This window comes from Oncorhynchus gorbuscha, linkage group LG09 (genome assembly GCF_021184085.1).
Source record: "Oncorhynchus gorbuscha isolate QuinsamMale2020 ecotype Even-year linkage group LG09, OgorEven_v1.0, whole genome shotgun sequence".
Classification (NCBI taxonomy): Eukaryota; Metazoa; Chordata; class Actinopteri; order Salmoniformes; family Salmonidae; genus Oncorhynchus; species Oncorhynchus gorbuscha.
Genome location: NC_060181.1, coordinates 24,420,582 through 24,448,120, shown reverse-complemented (window position 1 = coordinate 24,448,120; position 27,539 = coordinate 24,420,582). Strand labels below are relative to the sequence as shown.

Below are 27,539 nucleotides of genomic sequence, written 5' to 3'. Positions count from 1 at the left end.
GGTCTGCCTGAACCCTCACTGGATTCCAGGGAGTGGCCACTAGGCACCAACACCCTGGCACAATCAATGTAATGATCAATGATCAAATCTGTTCACACCCAGGGTTGAGTAAGGAAAGTCATGTGTAATGTACGCAGAAGTCTGAAGGAAAGGCAAAGACTTATGAAGGGTTTGTTTTGGCCCATTTTGAGAAATAGAATATATTAATCTTTACAAATACAGTATTCTCCAGAGCGTTATTATTACAGTAAATAAATTACTCTTTATTTCTTTAGAGTAGTAACACTACACAATAGTTACAATACAGCATTAAAAAACAAGGCAAGAAAGGCAATCTTGGTTTATATAAAAGAATACAAAAATGTATTATTGACAAGCTGAGCTCTGACAACATTTGGATCATTTTTTATATTGCTGCAATAAAATACAGCTGTTAAGGCACTTAGTTCATACTATATGTGCATCACTAACACCATATTTCAGCAGAGCCCAGGTCAGGTGCATTAATATGTACGATACCTTAGAAAAAGAAATATTTAATGTATTTGTGTGCAAAAATATATTACAAATTACAAGAGGAAAAGCTTTAGTTACATCATACTTGTTTGCTGACTTAAAACATACATTTCAACATACATTTCAATGTGATTTATGTTGTAAAGGCAGTTTAACAACAGAATACATGCAATGCTGATTTAATTTTAAAAATATAAATATATTTAAGGTGATGTAGTATAAAATGTAGTGTTTGCATTAATATGTTGAGGTTTAGATGCTCTCTGTACTGTACTGTAGATGTTAACCTGGAAGTGGGCACCACTGTGTTACAAACTTGTTAGCTATTACTGTACATTTGTGATTGGTCAGGTGCAGTTGAAGGACGAAGACAGTGATTCTCATTGGTCTTCTTGGTCGTTGTTGCAGTCTCCACACAGGATCTGGTCACGGTCGGGGAAGAAGCCAGCCCCAACCAGAGAGACGGAGCAGCGGGAGCACTTGAAGCAGGGCTGGTGCCATTGACGATCCTGGAAAGAAATATACTTCCCCTCACCAAACCCTGGAGGGAAATAAAACACACTCGTTAGCATCTATAATAGTATACGGTTGCATTTCAAATGGCATCTTATTTCCTATATAGCCCTATGGGCCCTTGTCAAAAGTAGTTCACTATAAAGTGAATAGGGTGCCATTTGGGACATATTCTACATCTGCAAAGAGACCTTTGAATCTCACCTGGATTGACAGCTGGGCAGTAAGAGAGACATTACATAACACAAAGAAATTACACTCTGAACATTAAGTTATGTGGGTTATTCTATGGTTGGCTACAATAATAGCCCTGCTGAGGATCTGCCTAGTCTCAGAAGTCCCTGTGTTTAATTGGAACATTGGCATTCTAAACATAGCTGCAAGCCTTACTAGTATATTTACAGTACGTCTGTGCTCTGGCATTTGCCTGGGTTGGTACAAAGTGACATAATGGTGAAGACATTGAGTGCATCCCAAATGGCATTCTATTACCTCTATAGTGCACTCCTTTTGAACAGAGCTCTATGGGCTATATAAGGTTCCATTAAAGGACAAAACAGTGTCTCAAATCAATCCATATTATCTTGTCGAATGGAGAATGTACTAACCTGTGATGGGTGAGTTACAGGAGGCACACTTCTGTGCGTAGATGCTGCTGAAGCATTTGACACAGTAGGGCGTGTCTCCCTGGGAGGTGAAGGGCTGGCCGGCCAGTGGGATCTTGCATCCTGTGCACACGAAACACTCTTTGTGCCACGTCTCATCCTTGTAGCTCACACCCCCTGTTGCCAGTGCCTACGGAGGATACATACCCATCAACCTCACCCACTTGATCTAGCAAGTCTTTTTCACAAGGAACCTATCTACTACTGTGAGCATGTCACTAACAGTGACAGGGAGAGGATAATGAAGGTTAGCAGTTGATTTGAGGGGACCCTGGTTTCACCTTTTTGCAGTGGCTGCATCGCGGGGCGAACCTGCCCTCGTAGCACGGTACACAGTAGTAGTGGTCTTTGTCTGGGATGAAGGACTGGGCACCGATGGGCTTCTCACAGCCATGGCACACAAAGCAGTTCTCGTGCCATGCAGAGCCCTCATACTCCAACTTCTTTGAGCCTGACAGAGGGAGGAGGGAGAGGGGGGATAGATAGGGATGAGAGAGAGAAAGAAAGAGAGAGAGAGAGAGAGAGAGAGAGAGAGAGAGAGAGAGAGAGAGAGAGAGAGAGAGAGAGAGAGAGAGAGAGCAATAGAGACAAAGAGAAAGATACACAGACAGGTTTTGTATAATTCAGTCTGTCTGCAAGAGTCATCATCTGAGTAGTCATCCCAAGTTTGTGTGCCATGTCAGCCACTTTAGTTCTGGGTTAGATTGTCCAACCTCAGCATTGCATAATCTCCAAGTGCTCACACTACTGCTATTGCCAAAACAGGATGATTCAGTAATAACTGAACCGGTTTGTACACAGACTCAATATACCTCCCAGTCATCTCGTAAAGTATAAATAATATTACAGTATTTTACCATCAAGAACACTTGTGTGGTGTTACATAAAGTCAGGGGCGATTGGCTTTATGAAAGGAGGTATTTCAGAATTATGGTTTATGGGTGACTGTTATTGGAACCTCTGACTTTAAGCATGTGCAGTTTGGTCTTCCACAAATACACACTTCCTCCATGTAGGTAATAAAAGTAGCCAAAATAAAACAGCGAGCCATGCCTATGAAAATGAACATCAGACCTCTTAATCATTGCTCTTGTTTTACGAGTTTTGGGACCTGAAATGCGCACGTGGGGAGGTCGGCCAGTGGAACGTGTAACCGCCTGAATTTTTTAAAAGGGCGAGGGCACAGTGTAGTGTTTCACTGCGTTCCACTACAGAAACCTAACAAAACGACTGCTCAGTTCTGCAGAAACTGTGGAGAAATAACACCCCACCCTGTCCAGATTAAACCCTATGTAATTTGCAGTCATCTTGACGCCCACCCCCGCTGATAGCGTAATGCTGCCATGCAGTCACAAAGACCCTGGGGACAGAATTCAACAGTGAGGCACTTTCAGTCGAGTGAGCAGACAATTGCAATGTCACATCTAAGCTGTGTCACACCCTAGCTGCTCAACAACAAAAATGCATTCGCCTTTCTATGGAAATGTCCCAAATGGCAAACTATTCCCTACGTAGTGCACTACTTTTGACCAGGGCCCTGAAGGTAGTGCACTACATAGGGAATATGGTGCCATTTGGGTTGTGAGAACCCTTACGTTTACCCTTTAGTGACACTGACTGAAGCAGTGCTGCTTACTCTGTAATAACCATGAGAGAGGTTTCCCAGGTATTACACACCTGGCATTGATACAGATATAGGATCTTCATTTGAGCCAGTTTGCTACAGCAGGAAACTAAATTACAAACTTTAGAAGCCTTTTTAAACCTCACATACACTACAAGTTTTAATATCCTGCATTGCGGAAAAGTTATCTTGCAACAGTGTGATCAAATTATGATCCTACGTCTGTAGGTGTGAGAACAGGACTTGAGTAACCACAGGCCAAAGCATCACCAGTTAGGCCTTTTTAATGCACTTTTATGCCACAGCAACTATGATGGATGTTGTAACCAGCCTAGCGCGGCACAGCTCAGCTCGACTCAGCTCAATAATGTCAAAGGGTGTTGTGCACAGGAGGACGGGCTCGTGGTAATGGTACTGGAATGTTGTCAAATATTTCAAACACATGATTTGATGCCATTCCATTTGCTCCCCTCAGCCACCTCCACTGGTGTTGTCATGTATCCCTGCACGTTTTTGAGAGTTTTGATTAGTACCTCCTACTAATCATGGTAAACAGTATCAGGTTTGTGTACCTGGCATAACGGTCTTGTCGCAGGCCACACACTTGGAGGAGAACTCATTGCAGTAGCAGTCGTTGCACAGCAGCGCCTCCTCCTGGCTGGTGAAGGGCTCGTCTGCCAGGGAGCGATCGCAGCGGAAGCAACGGAAACAGTGTTCATGGTAATGTCTGTCCTCATAGAACAGCTCCTGGAGAGGGAGAGGAGGAGTGAGAGGGATGGACCCAGGCAAGGCAGGTCAGAGTCCGAAATATTTGGATTGAAAGACCATTCATGTTAATGGTAGCCGGTGGGCCGAGATATCGAATGACGGGCTCATTGTAACAGCTGGAGTGGAAATGGAAACCATGTGTTTGATGTGTTTGACACCTTTCCGTTCCTTCCATTCCAGCCGATGAGCCCGTCCTTCTATATCTCCATCCACCAGCCTTCTCTTGTTCACATTCATCAGTTATGTTTATATGACAATGAGCTAGATTAGATCTGTTAACAAGGAGGTTTTAGTGAATAACTCTAACTTCAATATAAACCATTTGAGTAAATATTGAAACAGTGTCCACAAAGAGATTTTTTTATAATCCACCTCTTATATTCCAGATCAACTGTAGTGCAAGCAAACACTGTTAACACACATCGCATGATTAATGTCTCGCTTTATGTTCGGGGTGAAAACAATAATAATCCATTTTATTTGACACGTTGGTGGGTTTTCACAGTGTTAGTAAAAGGGAATTGGACAGAGAGGGAGGAGTGCTGTAAGTATTGTGTGGAGGAGGAGGAGGGCCAAAGCTAACAGGAGATGTATTTACTGCCAGTCCCTCTGAGAGAGTCCATAACTCAGGGGTCACCCGTGCCCTGTGGCGTCTAAGGGTGTTCCCTTCAGCCCTGTGTTTTCATTTGACTCTAACCAAAAGGCCTTAATGTCGGCCTGGAGCAGCTCAAAGGGGATTTTCAGATGTCTTGGTATTAGCGAAAAGAACAGGAAAGTTGTGTTTTCCAAGAACTCCAGCTCTCTAGAAGCCATTATAATCGAACAGATGGACAAGGACAAATGCACACATACACACACGCACACACTTGTGTACGTACACAGAAGTAAAACCTCATAAGTGAGCACACATTCAAACAACTGTAGACAGAAAGCATCCACTTGCCACATGTAAACACATTCATACACACAACATATGCTAAACACATTTACACCCACAGACACAAAGACAGATCATACAGTTTATGCTTACCCGTGCATTGTGTGCGATGAGCTCCTTGCACTCCTGACATGTGTTGGCATACATGCGGTCATAGCAAGGGATGCAGTGGGGAACATCCTCCACTTGGATGTATTTGCGTCCGTACAGGGACTCCTTGCACTCGCCACAGTCAAAACGGTCACTCATGTTGTCTTATCCCTGATTCACCTCCTGAAAGGAAACATCACATTCACAGTGAGTGAATGTTAGCTGAGCAAAGGAAGAGGCGAAGGAGGAGAGCGCTGTGAACGTGTGAGGGATGAGGGGGAGGGGCAGTGAGGGGCGTGAGAGCGTGAGGAGAGAGAGAAATCATTAATACAGACATTGTCATCCTACAAGAATCATGCTAATTTCATATAGAGCAGGCCAAATTCACTCTATTAAATTCATCAAAACAGGAATATTTTACATTTGGATAGAAACTGAGAAAAATGTACTCCTGTGTGCTACCCCCACTAGAATCCCCATCCCCATACAACTTCTCCATTCTGTAGGGGGAAAGTAATCATTTCCATGCCCAGGGACATGTACTAGTCTGTGGTGACCTACATTCCAGAACTGGACAAGAACCTGACATCCTCAGCACACAGGGGGACAAACACATACCTGGAGGTGACAGCCTTCCCTCCCACATATTCCCCCTAGGCACAACTACGACAACATAACCAACAAAAACCGGCCACAACTCCTGCAGCTCTTTCACACACTGGGTATGTACATAGTCAATGGTAGGCTTCGAGGGGACTCCTATGGTAGTTACACTTACAGCTCATCTCTTGGCAGTAGTACTGTAGACAACTTTATCACTGACCTCAACCCAGAGTCTCTCAGAGCATTCACAGTCAGCCCACCTACACCCCTATCAGATCACAGCAAAATCACAGTCTACTTGAACAGAGCAATATTCTATCATGAGGCATCAAAGCCAAAGGACCTGAATAATATTAAAAAATGCTATAGATGGAAGGAAAGTAGTGTGGAAACCTACCAAAAAACAATTAGACAACAACAAATTGTAACCCTTTTAGACAACTTCCTGGTCAAAATGTTCCACTGCAATAGTGAAGGTGTAAACTTGGAAGTAAAAAACCTAAACAATATATTTCAGCTCTCAGCTTCCCTATCAAATCAAAACCTAAGAAAGAAAATCCTAAGAAAGAAATTGAGAACCCTATCCAACCAAAAACACAAAGACCCAGAAAACCTGAGCCTACGCCTTCACTATGGTGGATCACTAAAACAATATAGAAATACACAATGGAAAAAGAAGGAACAGCACGTCAGAAATCAGCTCAATGTAATTGAAAAATCCATAGACTTTAACCACGTCTGGGAAAATTGGAAAACACTAAACAAAGGACAACACGAAGAGTTAGCTGTCCAAAACAAAGATGTATGGGTAAACCACTTCTCAAATATTTTTGGCCCTATAACAAAGAACAAACAGCAAAAACATATACATGATCAAATACAAATCTTAGAATCAACTATTAAACACTACCAGAACCCACTGGATTCTCCAATTACATTGAATGAACTACAGGACAAAATACAAACCCCAAAAGGCCTGTGGTGTTGATGGTATCATCAATGAAATAATAAAATATACAGACCATACATTTTAATTGGCTATACTTAAACTCTTTAACATCATCCTCGGCTCTGGCATCTTCTCCGATATTTGTAACCAAGGACTGATCACCCCAATCCACAAAACTGGAGACAAATTTGACCCCAATAACTACCATGGGATATGCGTCACAGCAACCTTGGGAAAATCCTTGGCATTATCATTAATAGCAGACTCATACATTTCCTCAGTGAAAACAATGTATTGAGCAAATATCAAATTGGCATTTTACCAAATTACCATACGACAGACCACGCATTCACCCTGCACACCCTAATTGACAAATAAACAAACCAAAACAAAGGCAAAGTCTTCTCACGCTTTGTTGATTTCAAAAAAGCTTTTGACTCAATTTGGTATGAGAGCCTGCTTTACAATTTGATGGAAAGTGGTATTGGGGGAAAAACATACAACATTATAAAATCCATGTAAACATACGACCAGTGTGCGGTTAAAATTGGCAAAAAACACTAATTTCTTTCTACAGGGCCGTGGGGTGAGACAGGGATGCAGCTTAAGCCCCACCCTCTTTAACATATACATCAATGAATTGGTGAGGGCACGAAAACAGTCTGCAGCACCCTGCCTCACCCTACTAGAATCTGAAGTCAAATGTCTACTGTTTTAAATCAAATCAAACTTTATTTGTAAAAGGCTCCGAATACAACAAGTGTAGACTTTATGCTTACTTACAAGCCCTTAACAACAGTGCAGTTCAAGAAGAAGAAAATATTTACCAAGTAGACTAAAATAAAAAGTAACACAATAACAATAACAATAACGAGGCTATATACAAGAGGAACCAGTAACGAGTCAGTGTGCGGGGGTACATGCTAGTTGAGGTAATCTGTACCTGTAGGTGGGGGCGAAGTGACTATGCATAGGTAACAAAGAAACAGCGAGTAGCAGCAGTGTACACAAGGGAAGGGAGGGGAGGGAGGGGAGCTGGGGGGGGAGTCAATGTAAATTGTCCGGTGGCAATTTTATGAATTTTCCAGTAGTCTTATGGCTTGGGGGTAGAAGCTGTTGAGGAGCCTTTTGATCCTAGACTTGGCGCTCCGGTACAGCCTGCCATGCAGTAGCATAGAAAACAGTCTATAACTTGGGTGACTGGAGTCTCTGACAATTTTATGGGCTTTCCTCTGACACCGCCTATTATATAGGTCCTGGATGGCAGGAAGCTTGGCCCCAGTGATGTACTGGGCCTTTCGCACTACCCTCTGTAGCACCTTACGGTCAGATGCCGAGCAGTTGCCAGACCTAGCGGTGATGCAACCGGTCAGGATGCTCTCGATGGTGCAGCTGTAGAACTTTTTGAGGATCTGGGGACCCATGCCAAATCTTTTCAGTCTCCTGAGGGAGAAAAGGTTTTGTCGTGCCCTCGTCACGACTGTCTTGTTATGTTCAGACCATGATAGTTCGTTGGTGATGTGGACACCAAGGAACTTGAAACTCTCGACCCACTCCACTACAGCCCCATCGATGTTAATGGGGGCCTGTTCGGCCCTCCTTTTCCTGTAGTCTACAATCAGCTCCTTGGTCTTGCTCACATTCAGGGAGAGGTTGTTGTCCTGCCACCACACTGCCAGTTCTCTGACCTCCTCCCTATAGGCTATCTTGTCATCGTTGTCAGTGATCACACTGTTGTGTCGTCAGCAAACTTAACGATGGTGTTGGAGTCGTGTTTGGCCATGCAGTCGTGGGTGAACAGGGAATACAGGAGGGAACTAAGTACACACCCCTGAGGGGCCCCAGAGTTAAGGATCAGCATGGCAGACATGTTGTTGCCTACTCTTACCACCTGGGGGTGGCGCATCAGGAAGTCCAGGATCTAGTTGCAGAGGGAGGTGTTTAGTCCCAGAGTCCTTAGCTTAGTGATGAGCTTCGTGGGCACTATGGTGTTGAATGCTGAGCTGTAGTCAATGAACAGTATTCTCACATAGGTGTTCCTTTTGTCCAGGTGAGAAAGGGCAGTGTGGAGTGCGATTGAGATTGTGTCATCTGTGAATCTGTTGGGGTGATATGTGAATTGGAGTGGGTCTAGGGTTTCTAGGAGGATGCTGTTGATGTGAGCCATGACCAGCCTTTCAAAGCACTTCAGGCTACTGTCATGAGTGCCATGGAGCGGTAATAATTTAGGCAGGTTACATTGGCTTCCTTGGGCACAGTGACTATGGTGGTCAGCTTGAAACATGTAGGTATTACAGACTCGGTCAGGGAGAGGTTGAAAATGTCAGTGAAGACACTTGACAGTTGGTCCGCGCATGCTCTGAGTACACATTCTGGTAATCCGTCTGGCCCAGCGGCTTTGTGAATGTTGACCTGTTTCAAGGTTTTGTTTACATCGGCTACCGAGAGCATTATCACACAGTCATCCAGAACAGCTGGTGCTCTCGTGCATGCTTCAGTGTTACTTGCCTCGAAGCGAGCATAAAAGGCATTTAGCTTGTCTGGTAGGCTCGCGTCACTGGGCAGCTCGCGTCTGGGTTTCCCTTTGTAGTCCATAATAGTTTTCAAGCCCTGCCACATCTGGTGAGTGTCAGAGTCAGTGTAGTAGGATTCAATCTTAATCCTGTATTGACGCTTTGCTTGTTTGATGGTTCGTCTGAGGGCACAGTGGGATTTCTTATAAGCATCCAGATTAGTCTCCCGCTCCTTGAAAGCGGCAGCTCTAGCCTTTAGCTCAATGCGTATTTTGCCTGTAATCCATGGCTTCTGGTTGGGATATGTACGTACAGTCACCGTGGGGGCGACGTCATCAATGCACTTATTGATAAAGCCGATGACTGAGGTGATGTATTCCTCAATGTCGTTGGATAAATAATAGAACATATTCCAGTCTGTGCTAGCAAAACAGTCCTGTAGTGTAGCATCCACGTCATGTTTCCTAATAATCTGGTGCTTCTGTCCCCAACCACAGAGGGCATACAGCAGCATCTAGATCTTCTGCACAGATTCTGTCAGACCTGACAGTAAATCTCCGTAAGACAAAAATAATGGTGTTCCAAAGGTCCAGTTCTCAAGAACACCAATACAAATTCCATCTAGGGCACCGTTGCCCTACAGTACACAACAAACTGTACATAACTCGGCCTAAACATCAGCGCCACAGGTAACTTCCACAAACCTGTGAATGAGCTGAGAGATAAGGCAAGAAGGGCCTTCTATGCCTTTAAAAGGAACATAATATTTGACATACCAATTAGGATCTGGCTAAACATACTTGAATCAGTTATAGAACGCATTGCCTTTTATGGTTGTGAGGTCTGGGCTCCGCTCACCAACCAAAAATTCACAAAATGGGACAAACACCAAATTGAGACTTTGCATGCAGAATTCTGAAAAAAAATATCCTCTGTGTATAACGTAGAACACCAAATAATGCATGCAGAGCAGAACTAGGCCGATACCTGCTAATTATCAATATCCAGAAAAGAGCAGGTAAATTCTACAACCACCTTAAAGAAAGCGATTCCCAAACCTTCCATAACAAAGCAAGGGAGACATTACCTACAGAGAGATGAACCTGGAGAAGAGTCCCCTAAGCAAGCTGGTCCTGGGACTCTGTTCACAAACACAAACAGACCCCGCAGAGCCCCAGGACAGCAACACAATTAGACAATTAGAACAAATCATGAGAAAACAAAAAGATAATTACTTGACACATTGGAAAGAATTTACAAAAAAACAGAGCAAACTAGAATGCTATTTGGCCCTAAACAGTCACAGTGGCAGAATACATGACCACTGTGACTGAACCAAACTTAAGGAAAGCTTTGACTATGTACAGAGTCAGTGAGCATAGCCTTGCTATTAAGAAAGGCCACAGTAGGGCGGCCTGGCTCTTGAGAAAACAGAGAAAACAGTGCACACTGCCTACAAAATGAGGTGGAAACTGAGCTGCACTTCCTAACATACTGCCAAATGTATGACCATATTAGAGATTCACATTTCCCTCAGATTACACCAAAAAGAAAATCCACAAAGAATTCAAAACAAACCCAATTCTGATGAACTCCCCTGTCTCCTGGGGCGAAATACCACAGTATTCAATCACAGCAGCAAGATTAGTGACCTGTTGCCAGAAGAAAAGGGCAACCAGTGAGGAACAAACGCAATTGTAAAAACAACCCATATTTATGTTTATTTATTTTCCCTTTTATACTTTATCTATTTGCACGTAATATGACATTTGTAATTTCTTTTTTCTTTTGGAACTTTTGTGAGTGTAATGTTTACTGTTCATTTTTATTGTTTATTTCACTTTTGTTTATTATCTAGTTCACTTGCTTTGGCAATGTTAACATAGGTTTTCCATGCCAATAACACCCTTAAATTGAAATTCAGAGAGCGAGAGAAAGAAAGAGAGAGAGAGAGAGAGAGAGAGAGTGAGAGAGGAGTGAGAGAGAGGAAAGAGAGAGATTCCCATGCAAAAAAAAATGTATGTACCTACAAGTAAGTATCCAAGGCAACCAGTCAACGGTAGGATAGGATTACTTTTGATGCCCCAGAGGGGGAAATTGTCTGCTGCTGTATACAAAATTGACACTGTACAAAACACACACAACATACAGGGCATTCGGAAAGTATTCAGACCCCTTGACTTTTTCCAAATGTTGTTACATTACAGCCTTATTCTAAAATGTATTAATTACAAATTGTTCCTCATCAAGCCCATAATGGAAACAGTTGTTTATAAATATTTGCAAATGTATTAAAAATTAAAAAACAGAAATACCTTATTTGCATAAGTATTCAGACCCTTTGCTATGAGACTCGAAATTGAGTTCAGGTGCATCCTGTTTCCATTGATCATCATTGAGATGTTTCTACAACTTGATTGGAGTCCACCTGTGGTAAATTCAATTGATTGGACATCATTCGGAAAGGCACACACCTGTCCATATAAGGTCCCACAGTTGACAGTGCATGTCAGAGCAAAAATCAAGCAATGAGGTCGAAGGAATTGTCCGTAGAGCTCCGAGACAGGATTATGTTGAGGTACAGATCTGGGGAAGGGTACCAAAAACTGTCTGCAGCATTTAAGGTCCCCAAGATCACAGTGGCCTCCATCATTCTTAAATGGAAGAAGTTTGGAACCACCAAAACTCTTCTTAGAGCTGGCCGCCTGGCCAAACTGAGCATTTGGGGGAGAAGGGCCTTGGTCAGGGAGGTGAACAAGAACCCAATGGTCACTCTGACAGAGCTCCAGTGTTTCTCTGTGGAGATGGGAGAAACTTCCAGAAGGACAACCACCTCTGCAGCACTCCACAAATCAGGCCTTTATGGTAGAGTGGCCAGACAGAAGCCACTCCTCACTAATAGGCACATGACAATCCACTTGGAGTTTGCCAAAAGGCACCTAAAGGACTCTCAGACCATGAGAAACAAGATTCTCTAGTCTGATGATACAAGATTGAACACTTTGGCCTGAATGCCAAACATCACATCTGGAGGAAACCTGGCACATTCCCTACGGTGAAGCATGGGGCTGGCAACATCAAGCTTTGGGGATGTTTTTCAGTGGCAGGGACTAGGAGATTATTCAGGATTGAGGGAAAGATGAACGGAGCAAAGTACAGAGAGATCCTTGATGAAAACCTGCTCCAGAGCGCTCAGGACCTCAGCCTGGGGTGAAGGTTCACCTTCCAACAGGACAATGACCCTAAGCACACAGCCAAGACAATGCAGGAGTGGCTTCGGGACAAGTCTCGGAATGACTTTGAGTGGCCCAGCCAGAGCCCGGACTTGAACCCGATCTAACATCTCTGAAGAGACCTGAAAATAGCTGTGCAGCGACGCTCCCCATCTACATTGACAGAGCTTGAGAGAATCTGCAGAGAAGAATGGGAGAAACTCCCCAAATTCAGGTGTGCCAAGCTTGTGGTGTCATACTCAAGAAGACTTGAGGCTGTAATCACTGCCAAAGGTGCTTCAACTAAGTACTGAGTAAATGGTCTGAATACTTATGTAATTTTTCAGTTGTTTGTTTTTTACAAATGTGCAACGTTTTCTAAAATACTGTTTTTGCTTTGTCATTATGGTTTATTGTGTGCAGATTTATGAGGGGGGAAAAAACATTTAATCCATTTTAGAATAAGGCTGTAACAAAATGTGGAAAAAGTCAAGAGGCCTGAATACTTTCCGAATTCACTGTAGAACATACATTGCACGTTACCCATGTCATACATGTTGTACACGTCTCGTACAACCAAATACATAATACATATTGCACACACTGCCCTTGCACATTCTGTCAGCGGCATACTAACAGATCAGCTTAACTTATTGCTGTTTAGACACCATGGACCTCCAAGGTCCTAGCCTGGTCCCAGATCTGTGATTTTGAACACTCCATTTTTATTGTCAAGCCAAACAAGGTTTTGCATTACAATTCCATAAGAAGTTGGCAAGAGAACATAAAACAGATCTAGCACCCAGGCTGCCAAGGCCCCTGATTCACCCTGGGAAACATTCCTGATTACATGTTCTAATCAGGTGATTGACATCTCGTGTGGTGAATAGGGAGGACGGGATGGAAATAAGCCTGACAGCTCTACTATACTGAGACAATCATAACACCCTCCGGCTGCTTCTTAAGTCTGTAGGGAGCTGCTAGAGTATGTGACACGAGGTCAGATACATGTACCCCAGTAGCTTTCCTATGGAACGGGAAGGGCAAATAGGGTCCAAAAGGGTACATATGGGCTGTGTCTCAAATGGCATCCTATTTCCTACATAGTACACTACTTTGACCAGAACCATATGGGCCCTGATCAAAAGTAGTGCACTATATAGGGAATAGGGTGCCATTTGGGAAGCATACATTTTGTAGAGTAGCAAAAGTGGGGGGGATAAAGGTTGGAATTACATGAGTGGAGAAAAGTCTCAAGAGTTCAGGTAACACGGGCTCAAGAAAACAATGTCAGGAACATGGCATTGACAGAGACTCTAAAGGCAGACACATAAATGTTTCTCTTGGAAGACATTTTGTTTATTATATTTTCCCTCTTTTCAAGGGAAAGAACACCCTTGAAATGCTTTCAGAACGTCAAAAAGCAAGGAGCGCGGAGAAGGATTGTGAGTTCAATGATGTGCAGCGGAGATTCAGGCGGTAGGTTTTAAAGGGGGAGTGAATGGAAGGGAAAGCTCTGGGGTGAAGGGTTTAGCAGCTCCCACTCAGCAGACAGAGCTGAAGTCACAGCCTCACAGGCTCCATGTCCTAGTGGTGATTGAACCCAAGAACCGAACTGAATCCCAAATGGCACCCTATTCCCAATACCTGTATAATGCACTACTTTTGACCAGGACCCAAAGGGCTCTGGCCAAATGTAGTGCACTTTATAGGGAATTGGGTTCCATTTGGCACGCAGACATGGAGTTCCTAATGAAGCAGACCTCATTTCTTGGAAATGCATTTTGCACACACAGGGCTGGCTTGATATTAAACAGGGGGGAATCAACCATTGCTCATGAAAGGAATTCCATTCCACAGTTGCGGTTGTTTTTTTACAGGTATTGAGTTAAATGTACTAGAACCCATAAGTTATTTGCGTCTGGTCAAGTAAGGAGTCTGCTCAGCAGTGGAGTGTACGTGCCATTCAAATGGCAAGCCTCACACTTTATTTACCATTATTGCCATCATTTATACATGATGGCAAGCACACAAGACAGAAGACCTGGCGAAAGAACAACTTCTGTTTTATCCACCCTATTTGTCTCTTTTGTTTATAATCAAGCAACTGAAAACTTGGCTAACCTCCACAAAATGTCATAGCAGCAGAGCATTTGTAATGGGAACATTCAGCTATATCCTCCTCCCCCATCAGCTAGGCTGCATCAGCCTAAAGAGGTTTGAGGCTTTACAAGGTCAAAGACACTTGGACGGAACACAAAACAGACAAGTCCATCAAACTCCATATCTGTTTCATGTCCGTTTATTGTGAGAGCGGTGGAAATCAGCTTGACTTCCCCTGCTAATGTCTCTCAAGAGGTTAGGCTTCTAGCTATTCTAGTTCATCCATCCCTAAAACCACTGCACTGATACAACAATGGCCTTCCTTCCGGGCATAGTCCCCACACAGCACGACATCTGCAAATACGTTATTTGTACTCCACCTGTTGTGTCGACAAGTATAAGCATTATGACATTCCTTTCTATCTTTTGAAAGTGATACAAATGTTAACCATAAAAATGTATATGTCTGACCATAATCAAAATACAAACCATTCCCTTTCTGTTGGATCAATTTGATCTATTGTGTCTACCCACCCACGGACAATATTTATATCTTGGTTTAAACTCAATTTCAGCTCATTTATGCAATGTCCAGACCGTTCTGTTATAGTAAGAGCTACTGAACAACAAAGAGCTATTCCCAAACAGCATGTCCTTTCCAGCTGTAGAGGAGATGACTGACCCTGAATGAGCCACGTCGGCATGGATACACTCACTCTGTGGTTCCTCATCCTTACGCCTGATGGTTGTGTTACACATGAACGTGACCCGGGTATAGAAACGATTTAGAGGGAAGGCCTCAAAAATAGAGCAAGGAGTAAAAGAATGAACAGCAGGATGGGCACGTACAAATGCACGTACACACACGTACACACACGTACACACACGTACACACACGTACACATATTGTAACACAGAGTAGCTGGATAGCATCATTGTTTTCAGAGCCACAGATGCATTGGACCTACCCTTCACTGAACAGAAATATAAACGCAACATGTAAAGTGTTGGTCCCATGTTTCATGAGCTGAAATAAAAGATCCCAGAAATGTTATGTATCCACAAAAAGCTTATTTCTCTCATATTTTGTGCACAAATTTGTTTACATCCCGATTAGTTAGTGGGCCTGTCTGCCAAGTGGGTGGGCCTATGCCCTCCCATGCCCATCCATGGCTGCACCCCTGCACAGTCAGTTGAAATGCATAGATTGTGACCTAATGAGTTTATTTAAATGTACTGGTTTCCTTATATGAACTGTAACTCAGTAAAATCTTGGAAATTGTTGCATGTTGCGTTTATATTTTTGTTCAGTATATATAAATGTATCTGTGTCTCTGCGTCCTGCTCCCAGTGAGTGGTTAAGTCAAACAGAAATCCATCAGTGGGACACGTGTTTTTCTCTCCTAGCACACTTCTGTTATAACTCTGCATTTTGCACCTCCAGCCACAGCGGACATGTGGATATTCTTCAGTGATATATTGTCCACGTCGGTGAAAGATTAATCGGAGTCATCAACTCTAAAGGCTTTGTACTGTGAGCCAGACAGCAAAACATACTCTCCCTCTTTGTCTCCCACATGGCCCAACACCAGACCAGGCCGCTCTCTGTCCCTTCAAGGTTCCCTGAAATTGTTTTCTTTCTAACCTGACATTTTTTTCAGAGTGCGGAGCCAGTTGTAACCGCATGAGCCATGTGAGTTCTACTGCAGGACCAATGGGGCTCTGGTCAAAAGTAGTGTACTGTAAAGGGATTAAGGTTCCATTTGGGATGCTCACGGTGTGTTTATTTTCCCAGCAGAGGAGTCTAGTGTACCCTATGCTTTACAACCCAGAATGTTCCATGATGAAACCCCAGGACACCTAGGAGCAAGAGAAAAGAGAAAGGAGTCTTTGTATGAAATGGAACAATCCTACAGTAGTGTGGAGGTAGCCTATGCTAACATTACCAGTTTCTTCCTAGGATTCAAAAAAAGACTCATCAGCTGGTTGTGCTTGTTGACATGTGCTGGGTGATGTATTGCGCTTTCCACTGACATTCAAACTAGAGCCCTGTACAAGCATGAATTTACTGCCTGAGTCCGACCCATACACGCAACGTTCAGGCCCAGCCCTACACAGGCCAGAATGCTTTTGCCAAATTTAAGGCTCTGCCCGAAGAAGAAAAAATAACAATAACTTTCTTTGTTAGTATGCATTAGCTGCTCGTCTCTGTCTGTCCCACGCTCCCTGCGCTTTCCACGCTGCATCCGTACTGTTGCTGGTCTCAATGATGAGACTTGAGAGAGCAGTTAGCTGTTAGCTAGATATTTTTCGTCACTCTAAACTCAACAAAATTCAAGGAACAATATTATTTTATAGGGATGGGCATGAGTATCGAGTACTTGAGCACTCGAACGGACATCAAAATTTGATCTTTAACCAGATACAGTGGGGCAAAAAAGTATTTAGTCAGCCACCAATTGTGCAAGTTCTCCCACTTAAAAAGATGAGAGAGGCCTGTAATATTAATCATAGGTACACTTCAACTATGACAGACAAAATGAGAAAAAAAATCCAGAAATCACATTGTAGGATTTTTTATGAATTTATTTGCAAATTATGGTGGAAAATAGGTATTTGGTCACCTACAAACAAGCAAGATAATGGCACCTGTTTGAACTTGTTATCAGTATAAAAGACTCCTGTCCACAACCTCAAACAGTCACACTCCAAACTCCACTATGGCCAAGACCAAAGAGCTGTCAAAGGACACCAGAAACAAAATCGTAGACCTGCACCAAACTGAGAAGACTGAATCTGCAATAGGAAAGCAGCTTGGTGTGAAGAAATCAACTGTGGGAGCAATTATTAGGAAATGGAAGACATACAAGACCACTGATAATATCCCTCGATCTGGGGCTCCACGCAAGATCTCACTCCGTGGGGTCAAAATGATCACAAGAACGATGAGCAAAAATCCCAGAACCACACGGGGGGACCTAGTGAATGACCTGCAGAGAGCTGGGACCAAAGTAACAAAGCCTACCATCAGTTAGGGCATTGAAGATGAAACGTGGCTGGGTCTTTCAGCATGACAATGATCCCAAGCACACCGCCCGGGCAACGAAGGAGTAGCTTCATAAGAAGCATTTCAAGGTCCTGGAGTGGCCTAGCCAGTCTCCAGATCTCAACCCCATAGAAAATCTTAGGAGGGAGTTGAAAGTCCGTGTTGCCCAGCAGCAGCCCCAAAACATCACTGCTCTAGAGGAGATCTGCATGGAGGAATGGGCCAAAATACCAGCAACAGTGTGTGAAAACCTTGTGAAGACTTACAGAAAACATTTGAACTCTGTCATTGCCAACAAAGGGTATATAACAAAGTATTGAGAAACTTTTGTTATTGACCAAATACTTATTTTCCACCATAATTTGCAAATAAATTCATTAAAAATCCTACAATGTGATTTTCAGGATTTTTTTTCTCATTTTGTCTGTCATCTGTGTACCTATGATGAAAATTACAGGCTTCTCTCGTCTTTTTAAGTGGGAGAACTTGCACAATTGGTGGCTGACTAAATACTTTTTTGCCCCACTGTATATATTTTTTCAAATACTGTAAAACTATTGGGTAAAACTTTCGTCTTGAAGACAACATTCATTTACTTTGACTTTAGTGTTCCATTTGTACATGTGTATTTGTGGGGTAAAACATTAAAGAAACCAAGCCATGCATCAAACATGACTTATTATTAAACTCCCTTTCACCTCCGTGTCTCGCTCACTCAGTTGCGTTCTGATCTCTCCCTCTACACCAGTGGCATGTATTCATGGATGCCAAGGGGAGGCCAGGCTTCCCCAAAAAATTGCCAAGAAAAAAATATATTTTAAAATGTATCTTTCGATAAATAATCCTTCTGTGTTTCATACATTTCCTGCCATTCACACCGGAGAAAGGATCCGCTTTAACAAAACAGCGCCCCTTTGTCTCAGTATGTGCAGAATGAGTTCAGACCAATCACATCACAAGTCAAATGTCATTCTTGAAAATAAAAAATTGCATCTTGTTGTGTTGTTGTCCTCTGGTGGCTCGCTAGCTACCAAGAATCGGCGCTTTCCTAAATTAGCCATCGATAGAGATAGGAATTTGGACTTGTGGTTTTACTTAATTCTCCGTTCTGGCCGTTCTGATCCAACCCTAAATTCATACAGTACCAGTCAAAAGCGTGGACACACCAACTAATTCAATGGGTTTTCATTATTATCTTGGCATTCTCTCAACCAGCTTCACGAGGTAGTCACCTGGAATGCATTTCAATTAACAGGTATGCCTTGTTAAAAGTTCAATTGTGGAATTTCTTTCCTTCTTAATGCGCTTGAGCCAATCATGACAAGGTAGGGGTGGTATACAGAAGATAGCCCTATTTGGTAAAAGACCAAGTCCATATTATGTAAAGAACATCTCAAATAAGCAAAGACGACAGTCCATCATTACTTTAAGACATGAAGGTCAGTCAATGCGGAAAATTTGACTTTGAACGTTTCTTCAAGTGCAGACGCAAAAACCATCAGGGGCTATCATGAGGACCGCCACAGGAAAGGAAGACCCAGACTTACCTCTGCTGAAGAGGATAAGTTCATTAGTGTTACCAGAAATTGCAGCCCAAATAAATGCTTCACAGAGTTAAAGAAACAGACACATCTCTACATGAACTATGTGAATCAGGTCTTCATGGTCGAATTGCTGCAACAACAACAAAAACACTACTAAAGGACACCAATAAGAAGAAGACTTGCTTGGGCCAAGAAATACGAGCAATCAGTGGTGTACAGTACTTAAATAAAAATACTTTAAAGTACTACTTAAGTAGTTCTTGTGGTTATCTGTACTTTACTATTTATATTTTTGACAACTTTTACTCCACTACATTCCTAAAGAAAATAATGTACTTTTTACTCCTTAAATTTTCCCTGACACCCAAAAGTACTCGTTACATTGTGAATGCTTAGCAGGACACAAAAATTGTCTAATTCACGCACTTATCAAGAGAATATCCCTGGTTATCCCCACTGCCTCTGATCTGGCAGACTCACTATATACAAATGCTTCGTTTGTAAATTATGTCTGACTGATGAAGTGTGCCCCTGGCTATCTGTAAATAAATAAAAAAACAAGAAAATCATGCTGTCTGGGTTGCATAATATAAGGAATTCTAAATGTTTTATACTTTTCCTTTTCCTTTTGATACTTAAGTATATTTTAGCGATTACATTTACTTTTGATGCTTATGTATATTTAAAACCAAATACTTTTCAACTTTTACTCAAGTAGTAATTTACTGGGTGACTTTCACTTCTACTTGAGTCATTTTATTTGAAGGTATCTTTACTTTTACTCAAATATGACAATTGGGTACTTTTTCCACCACTGCGAGCAATGGACATTAATTAGACCGGTGGAAATCTGTCCTTTGGTCTGATGAGTCCAAATTTAAGATTTTTGGTTCCAACTGCCATGTCTTTGTGAGATGCAGAGTAGGTGAACGGATGATCTCTGCATGTGTGTTTCCCACCGTGAAGCATGGAGGAGGAGGTGGGAGTGCTTTGCTGGTGACACTGCAATATGCCATCCCATCTGGTTTGCACTTAGTGGGACTATCATTAGGACAATGACCCAAAACACACCTCCAGGCTGTGTAAGGGATATTTGACCAAGGAGAGTGATGGAGTGCTGCATCAGATGAACTGGCCTCCACAATCACCCGACCTCAACCCAATTGAGATGGTGTAGAACAATAGTAAAAATAAAGAAAAACCCTGGAATGAGTAAGTATCCAAACTTTTGACTGTGCTGTATGTGATGAGTCCAAAAAAGTTTGTGGAAAACAGGTCAATGTAGATAGTCTGCATAGCTATTTGTTTAATTATTTAGAAGTCTTATGGCTTGGTGTTAGAAGCTGTTCAGGGTCCTGTTGGTTCCAGACTTCGTGAATTGCTACTGCTTGCCATGTGGTAGCAGAGAGAAGAGTCTATGACTTGGGTGGCGGGAGTCTTTGACCATTCAAATCATCAAATCAAATCAAATTTTATCATAGGGCCTTCCTCTGACACCACATGGATGGCAGGGAGCTCGGACCCAGTGATGTACTGGGTCATATGCATTACCCTCTGTAGCGCCTTGCGTACGGATGCCAAGCAGTAGCCATAACAAGCTGTGATGCAGCCAGTCAAGATGCTCTCAATGGTGCAGCTGTTGAACTTTTTGAGGATCTGAGGGCCCATGCCAAATCTTTAAAGCCTTTTGAGAGGGAAGAAGTGTTGTTGTGCCCTCTTTACGACTGTGTTGGTGTGTGGACCATGATAGATCCTTAGTGATGTGGACACAAAGGTACTTGAAGCTCTCGACCCGCCCCACTACAGCCCTGTTAATGTGAATGGGGGCGTGCTCAGCCCTCCGTTTCCCATAGTCCATGATGAGCTCCTTTGTCTTACTGATGTTGAGGGAGAGGTAGTTGTCCTGGCACCACACTACCAGGTCTCTCACTCTCTAACTATATCGTTGTCGACGATGATCAGGCCTACCTCCGTCATGTCGTCAGCAAACTTAATGATGGCGTTGGAGTTGTGCGGGGCCACGCAGTCGTGGGTGAACAGGGAGTACAGGAGGGGACTAAGCACGTACCCCTGAGGGGCCCCTGTGTTGAGGGTCATTGTGGCAGATGAGTGGTTGCCTACTCTAACCACCTGGGGCGGCCCGTCAGGAAGTCCAGGATCCAGTTGCAGAGGGAGGTGTTCAACCTCAGGGTCCTTAGTTTAGTGATGAGCTTGGAAGGCATTATGGTGTTGAACGCTGAGCTGTATTCAATGAACAGCATTCTCACTCAGGTGTTCCTCTTGTCCAGGTGGGAGAGGGCAGTGTGGAGTACAATAGAGATAGCGTAATACGTGGATCTGTTGGGGCGGTATGCGAATTGGAGTGGATACAGGGTGTCTGGGATGATGGTGTTGATGTGAGCCATGACCATCCTTTCAAAGCACTTCATGGCTACAGAAGTGAATGTTAAGAGGCAATAATAATTTACCTTGGCTTTCCTGGGCACAGGGACTACGTTGTTCTTCTTGAAACATATAGGTATTACAGACTGGGTCAGTGAATGACTGGGTCAAGTGAATGTTAGCCTGTTTAAAGGTCTTACTCACATGGGCTACAGAGAGCGTGATCACACTGTCAGCTGTAATTTAATAGTTACCCCACTTTACTTGTATATGTATTTATCATGAAACCAGATTAGCCAGCATACCAGCATACCAGCTAAGCCGGGTTGGTCCTGGTCAGTTCCTTCAGATGCTCTGGTGCTGGAGGGCCAAAAGAATTCCCAATACCCCAGGGCAGTGATTGTGGATGCTTCCCTGGGTAGGGTGCTGTCTTTTGGATGGGACATTAAATGGGTGACTTGACTCTCTGAGGTCATTAAAGATCCCATGGCACTTATTGTAGGAGTAGGGGTGTTAACCCCAGTGTCCTGGCTAAATACCCAATCTGGCCCTCAAAAAACCATCATGGTCACCTAATAATCCCCAGTTTACAATTGGCTCATTCATCTCCCTTGTAACTATCCCCCAGGTTGTTGCTGCAAATGAGAATGTGTTCTCAGTCAACTTAACTGGTAAAATAACAGATAAATAAATTAGCCTATGTTTAAACATGCCCAGAACAGTTCACATTTTGTTAGACATTTGTGGGTCACACAACACAGCTCTCACAGAGAATGATATTGATGGGCTATTAAAGTTGCTATAAACACATTAAAAGCTCCTGTAGCAATAGTAAAATTTTCATGGTTGGGGCCATAAATTCTGTCATCGGTCAGATGACTGCTCCCTCTCTCTTTTATCCCAGTACAAAGAGACCCAATGTGAAGTGACTGACTTCCTGCCGGATCAGAAAGCACTGTTAGCTGCCTGCACGCACACACAAACCAAAATGAACAGTGGTTGCTCTCATCAAGTTGATATGCATTCCAAACGGGATGTTTTGAGACACAGGTTGCAAAACATCTCGTTTTGGATACTTGAACATCGACCAAGTCCAACATCCCTTTGCCAATGTCCTTGGGAGATCACTTGAATCAATGTGTTGAAAAGAGACACAATTGCACTGGGAAACACAGACTGGGCGATGATGATACTATCAACTCAAGACAAGTGAAGACTTTACCTAATCTTCATTCTTATCTGAATTGAATGACAAACACGGACTCCACCTGCTCGTAGGGTAGTAATTTAAAAATCCCTTGCTGACATTAACACCTAAAAAACTGAGCCTGTAATCTTTTACCTGCCCTTTGAGGAACAATAAAAGCTAAATGAATGAGAGGGTACGTGCTTGGCTGTGTTTAGCTTTGGGCCCCCAGCTGGCTGTTTATACCCTGTAGGGAACAACGCAAGATGCAGCTGAAAGCCTTAGAACTACGTCCCTCCCGCACCACCTCTGGTGTGTACTAAAACAAAAGGCCAAATCTGACAGCAAATAAAAAGACGTCACTGTGCCAAGGCCTTCTTCGCTCTGTGTGGTAGACCTATGCTGTCTTCATGAACAAAGAAAAGGAAAGGCCAGAGTATGACATGGTGTAGAAGTCAGTCTAGTAAAGATAACAACAAATATGTGCTTTAAATGAGAAGATAAACGGATGAAAATCAATTGAAAAGGGGAATAGATATAATCTTATATATCTAGTAAAAGGTCGTCATGGAGATAAGAAGGCAGGAAACGTCACTAGCATCCTCTTCTAAAGCACAGTTGCTTTTGGCAACAGGCTATGTTTCATTTGGATTATTTTGCAGTGGGAATTCGGCCAAAGAATAAATAAATAAAGTTTGCTTGATGTGCACAATCAGCAGTCAGTCATTATCCAAAACAAATATGCATGTAAATATATTTTCCCAGCATCAGATGCTGGTAGCCAGTAGAGCGAGCATCCATCCAACCCCAGGCCCCGGGTGTTAATAGTATCAACTGTGTTTATTTTCCCAGAGCCCCTGGCGACCCTACAGCCTGTTGCCTTTGTTTCATGGATGCTGTAAGATTTATTTCTCTTTGTTTTTGAGCAACATCTACATGTGTAAGCACTTTAGGACTGTTGAGATAAATGGTTCTAGACCCCAAACATAATTTTGTTGGGAGAGGGAGTTTGAGGAATGGTGGAGTGGAGATGGAGTGGAATGCACATGTTTCTGGACACAATGAATGAATGGGACCAAATTCATTAGAAAGAGAAAGAGAAAGAGAAAGAGAAAGAGAAAGAGAAAGAGAAAGAGAAAGAGAAAGAGAGAGAGAGAGAGAGAGAGAGAGAGAGAGAGAGAGAGAGAGAGAGAGAGAGAGAGAGAGAGAGAGAGAGAAGAGAGAGAGAGGGAGCGAGAGCAAGCGAGAGGGAGAGAGACAGCGAGAAAAGAGAGAGAGAGAGAGAGAGCAGAGAGAGAGAGAGAGAGAGAGAGCGAGAGAGAGAGAGAGAGAGAGAGAGAGAGAGAGAGAGAGAGAGAGAGAGAGAGAGAGAGAGAGAGAGTGAAAGAGAAAGAGAAAGAGAAAGAGAGAGAGGGAGAGAGAGAGAGAGCGCACGAGAGAGAAAGAGAGAGAGACAGAGAGAAAGATAAAGAGAGAGAGAGCAAGCGAGAGAGAGAGAGAGAGAGAGAGAGAGAGAGAGAGAGAGAGAGAGAGAGAGAGAGAGAGAGAGAGAGAGAGAGAGAGAGAGCGAGAGAGAGAGAGAGAGAGAGAGAGAGAGAGTGTCATGTTTTGTCATTGATTATCATGTCTTGTCCCTGTGCTTCCCCTTCTATTCGTTTCCCTCTGATGGTCTTATTAGGTTCTTTCCCTCTTTCTATCCCTCTCTCTCCCCCTCCCTCTCTCACTCTCTCGCTCTCTCTTCTCTCTATCGTTCCGTTCCTGCTCCCAGCTGTTCCTATTCCCCTAATCAATCATTTAGTCTTCCCACACCTGTTCCCGATCCTTTTCCCTGATTAGAGTCCCTATTTCTCTCCTTGTTTTCCGTTCCTGCCCTGTCGGATCCTTGTCTAGAATTCACCGTGCTGTGTCTATGTTTTGCCCTGTCGTGTCGTGTTTCCCTCAGATGCTGCGTGGTGAGCAGGTGTCTGAGTCTGCTAGGTTCAAGTGCCTTCCCGAGGCAACCTGCAGTTCTTGATCATGTCTCCAGTCTGTTCTCGTCTTTACGAGTAGTATTATGCCTTTTGTTTTGTTAAGTATCTTTACTGGATTAAAAACTCTGTTTTCGCCAAGTCGCTTTTGGGTCCTCATTCACCTGCATAACAGAGAGAGAGAGAGAGAGAGAGAGAGAGAGAGAGAGAGAGAGAGAGAGAAGGGGGTAGAGACAGGAGGGCATAACCCAACTCCTTTTAAATCTTCCATTGCTGCTGTTCATGGTGGGAAAAGTGACACTCTAGAACCAGCCAGAAACAGAAACAACAGTGTGATAATGATAATGAATAATTTATAACCTATGGGTCAATGTCCCTAATTATGGCCTGAGCCCGTACCAGGTTTTGTCCCAAATGGCACTATTCCAAAAGTAGTGCACTATATGGGGAATAAGTTGCTATTGACGATGTATTCCCAGCCTGGGAAAGACTTGTCCATCTCCAGAAGTCCTGGAAACCGTTTGGCTCTGCTCCAATGATTGTACAGAGGAATGTCAGAGGAATGAGACTGTGGTCAGAATGTGGCAGAATCATGTGGTGGGTTCAATGTTGGGATTGAAAAAAACAGCAAATGCATTTTTCTTCCATCGTCCCTCTGTTCTAAAAACGGCAAATTCCTCATTTTCTAAAAATAATGAAGCAGTTCTCTCTGGTTACCACCACATTTCTGCTGGTTACTCACAGGGAAAGACTCCTCATAAAAAGCCAATTGTTGAAGTAATCAAAGAGCTATGTTAATTACACCCAAAGTGGGTCGAACTCACATGATGACATGGATATAGAGTTTACTGAATACATGCAGAAACTATTCCATTTGGTGCCAACGATGGTGAGTGTCTGGGAAAATAATACTTGCAATCTTAAGTATAAGACATGACATTACTCTTAAGGATGTTGGCTAATTGAGATTGCTGCATAGGTGTCCTACACAGAATTTGTCCTTACAGTTTTTTATTGCGATGCCCGATAACGCCAGGAAATCACAGGTAAAAGGTCAAACAGTTGAAAACAACAGTGTATATTAAACGGTCTTCTTCCAGTTACACAATGTCTCCCCCCACCATATCAGGACACTGTTAATCAAGCTCTTAGTTTGAATGTGTGAGCAAATAATATGTTACGTGTGTTATTGTTCAACATTAATGTGTCAGAATCCATGTAATTCAAACAGAGATTGAACTGGGGGTTAATGTAGCAGAAGGTCCCATCTCTTCAAAAGACTCCCTGTTCTCTCTTTAAATCATACCTGTTCAAAATGGTCTGCAGGTCTTGTTGTGTTGTGGTCTTATAGGTATCAATTATAAACTTGTGTGCCTCTGTCCAAGGCAACTAACCCCAACCCCCACATCCCTCAGTTAGTTTCCTACATCCTACCATATATAATTAGGCTACATCCTACCATATGTCCTGTCAGTCCAGTTCCTTGGGAGAGAAGGGAAGATGCTAAGAATCTGAGCAACAGGATGTATAAAGTGTAAAGAGAGATAAAGAGGATAAATAACCGAGAGAGAGCATGAGAGAGCATGAGAGAGAAAGACAAATTCCATTCTCTGCCCGTGGTTTGTGTCAACAACCAAAAAAAACCAACAATGAATGTTCCTTCTAACAAGCATTGTGTTTGTGCATCTGCTTCATGTCGAATCGTGTGTGTATGATAGACGTATCACAGAGTTTCGCAGCTGTACTGTACTGTCTGAGACACAGGTGAGTTGTGAGAAAGATCTCTCGAGCTGCGATCTGTCTTGTGGACGTCGAGTGTCCAGATATCTTGACCTAAAACATTACGCGAATTTATGTTCCCTTGATAAAAAATAAGCATAAATACCTTTCTCAATTTATGACAATAGTTAACATATAACACATATTTTATCAAATAAAATAGTCAGTAGGCTAGAACTGAAGGGTCTAATAACGGACGATTCGTCAGGTGACTCGATTCGCATCACCAACTGTATTATCAAGGTGCTTCATTGACTAAAATGTAGACAAGTAAAAGTAAGGATAAACAAGACTATTCACTTAATCTCGTTTTCAATCATGAATTGATCTTATCGGCTCTCATAGGCTCTCATAATTTTGTTATTATTTGTTATAAAACTCATACAAATGATTGTAAAATATCATACCACCAATTTACAGCTCCTTTCGGGTCAGGGAACTTTGTCAAATGTAGTTTATTTGTTTAGGTCACCAACCTGTAGCTTGCAGCTTTTCTCTGGCAGCAAAATCGACTCCAAATATTGACAAGTCAAGATCCGACGCAGTGCTGAACCCTTCTCAACTTCAACGAATGTGAAACGCATCGTGCAGCCTACTTACTACCTCCTTTGCGCAACAGCATCAGGCAAGCGCGTAAAATCACGCCCTCCAGAAATGTCGCTTCTCGCTTTACTGCCGAGGCACAGCCGCACAGGTCATTTCAAGTGGCACAGACAAAAACATTTTTTTTACTGAGCTATTCATTTACTTTGGAAGTCTGTGCTTGTTTAGACAAAATCTCTATGTTGTCATTGTTAAAGCTGTGTTTTTGACTTGAATGTAAAAGTCAAACGTGAACAGAAGTCCGTAGACTGCTTCCTACTGTACCTTCTGGATCACAGACGACTGACTCATCAACCTGTATCTATCTGTTTGTTCTTCATCCCTGTGTTATGTTAGTGCTAGTCTGTACTATCAGGCTAACTCCTTGTCGCCCATTAGTGTCATGCCGTGTTTGGCTTGACAATTACCAATGGAGTTGACAAGAGCACAAGCAGGACTGGGACCAGGTCGTGTAATCTCACTAACCAGTGTAAAGAAGTAGTGAACTACAAGTAGTTCAACTTGTAATTTAACTACATTTTGCATTAGCTTGGTGGTAG

General features: G+C 42.9%; 1 protein-coding gene across 1 annotated transcript; it reads right to left on the bottom strand.

Annotated features, from left to right (window-relative positions):
* Positions 1-242: 242 nt before the first annotated feature.
* LOC124043300 (four and a half LIM domains protein 3-like) lies at positions 243-27,041 on the bottom strand. Its single transcript, XM_046361752.1, has 6 exons — positions 26,874-27,041; positions 5,117-5,296; positions 3,891-4,065; positions 1,976-2,145; positions 1,638-1,824; positions 243-1,057 (listed from the first exon to the last, which is right to left on the bottom strand). Exons 2-6 carry the CDS (start codon positions 5,270-5,272, stop codon positions 897-899), a joined length of 849 nt encoding a protein of 282 aa, XP_046217708.1. The 5' UTR covers positions 5,273-5,296; positions 26,874-27,041; the 3' UTR covers positions 243-896.
* Positions 27,042-27,539: the final 498 nt, after the last annotated feature.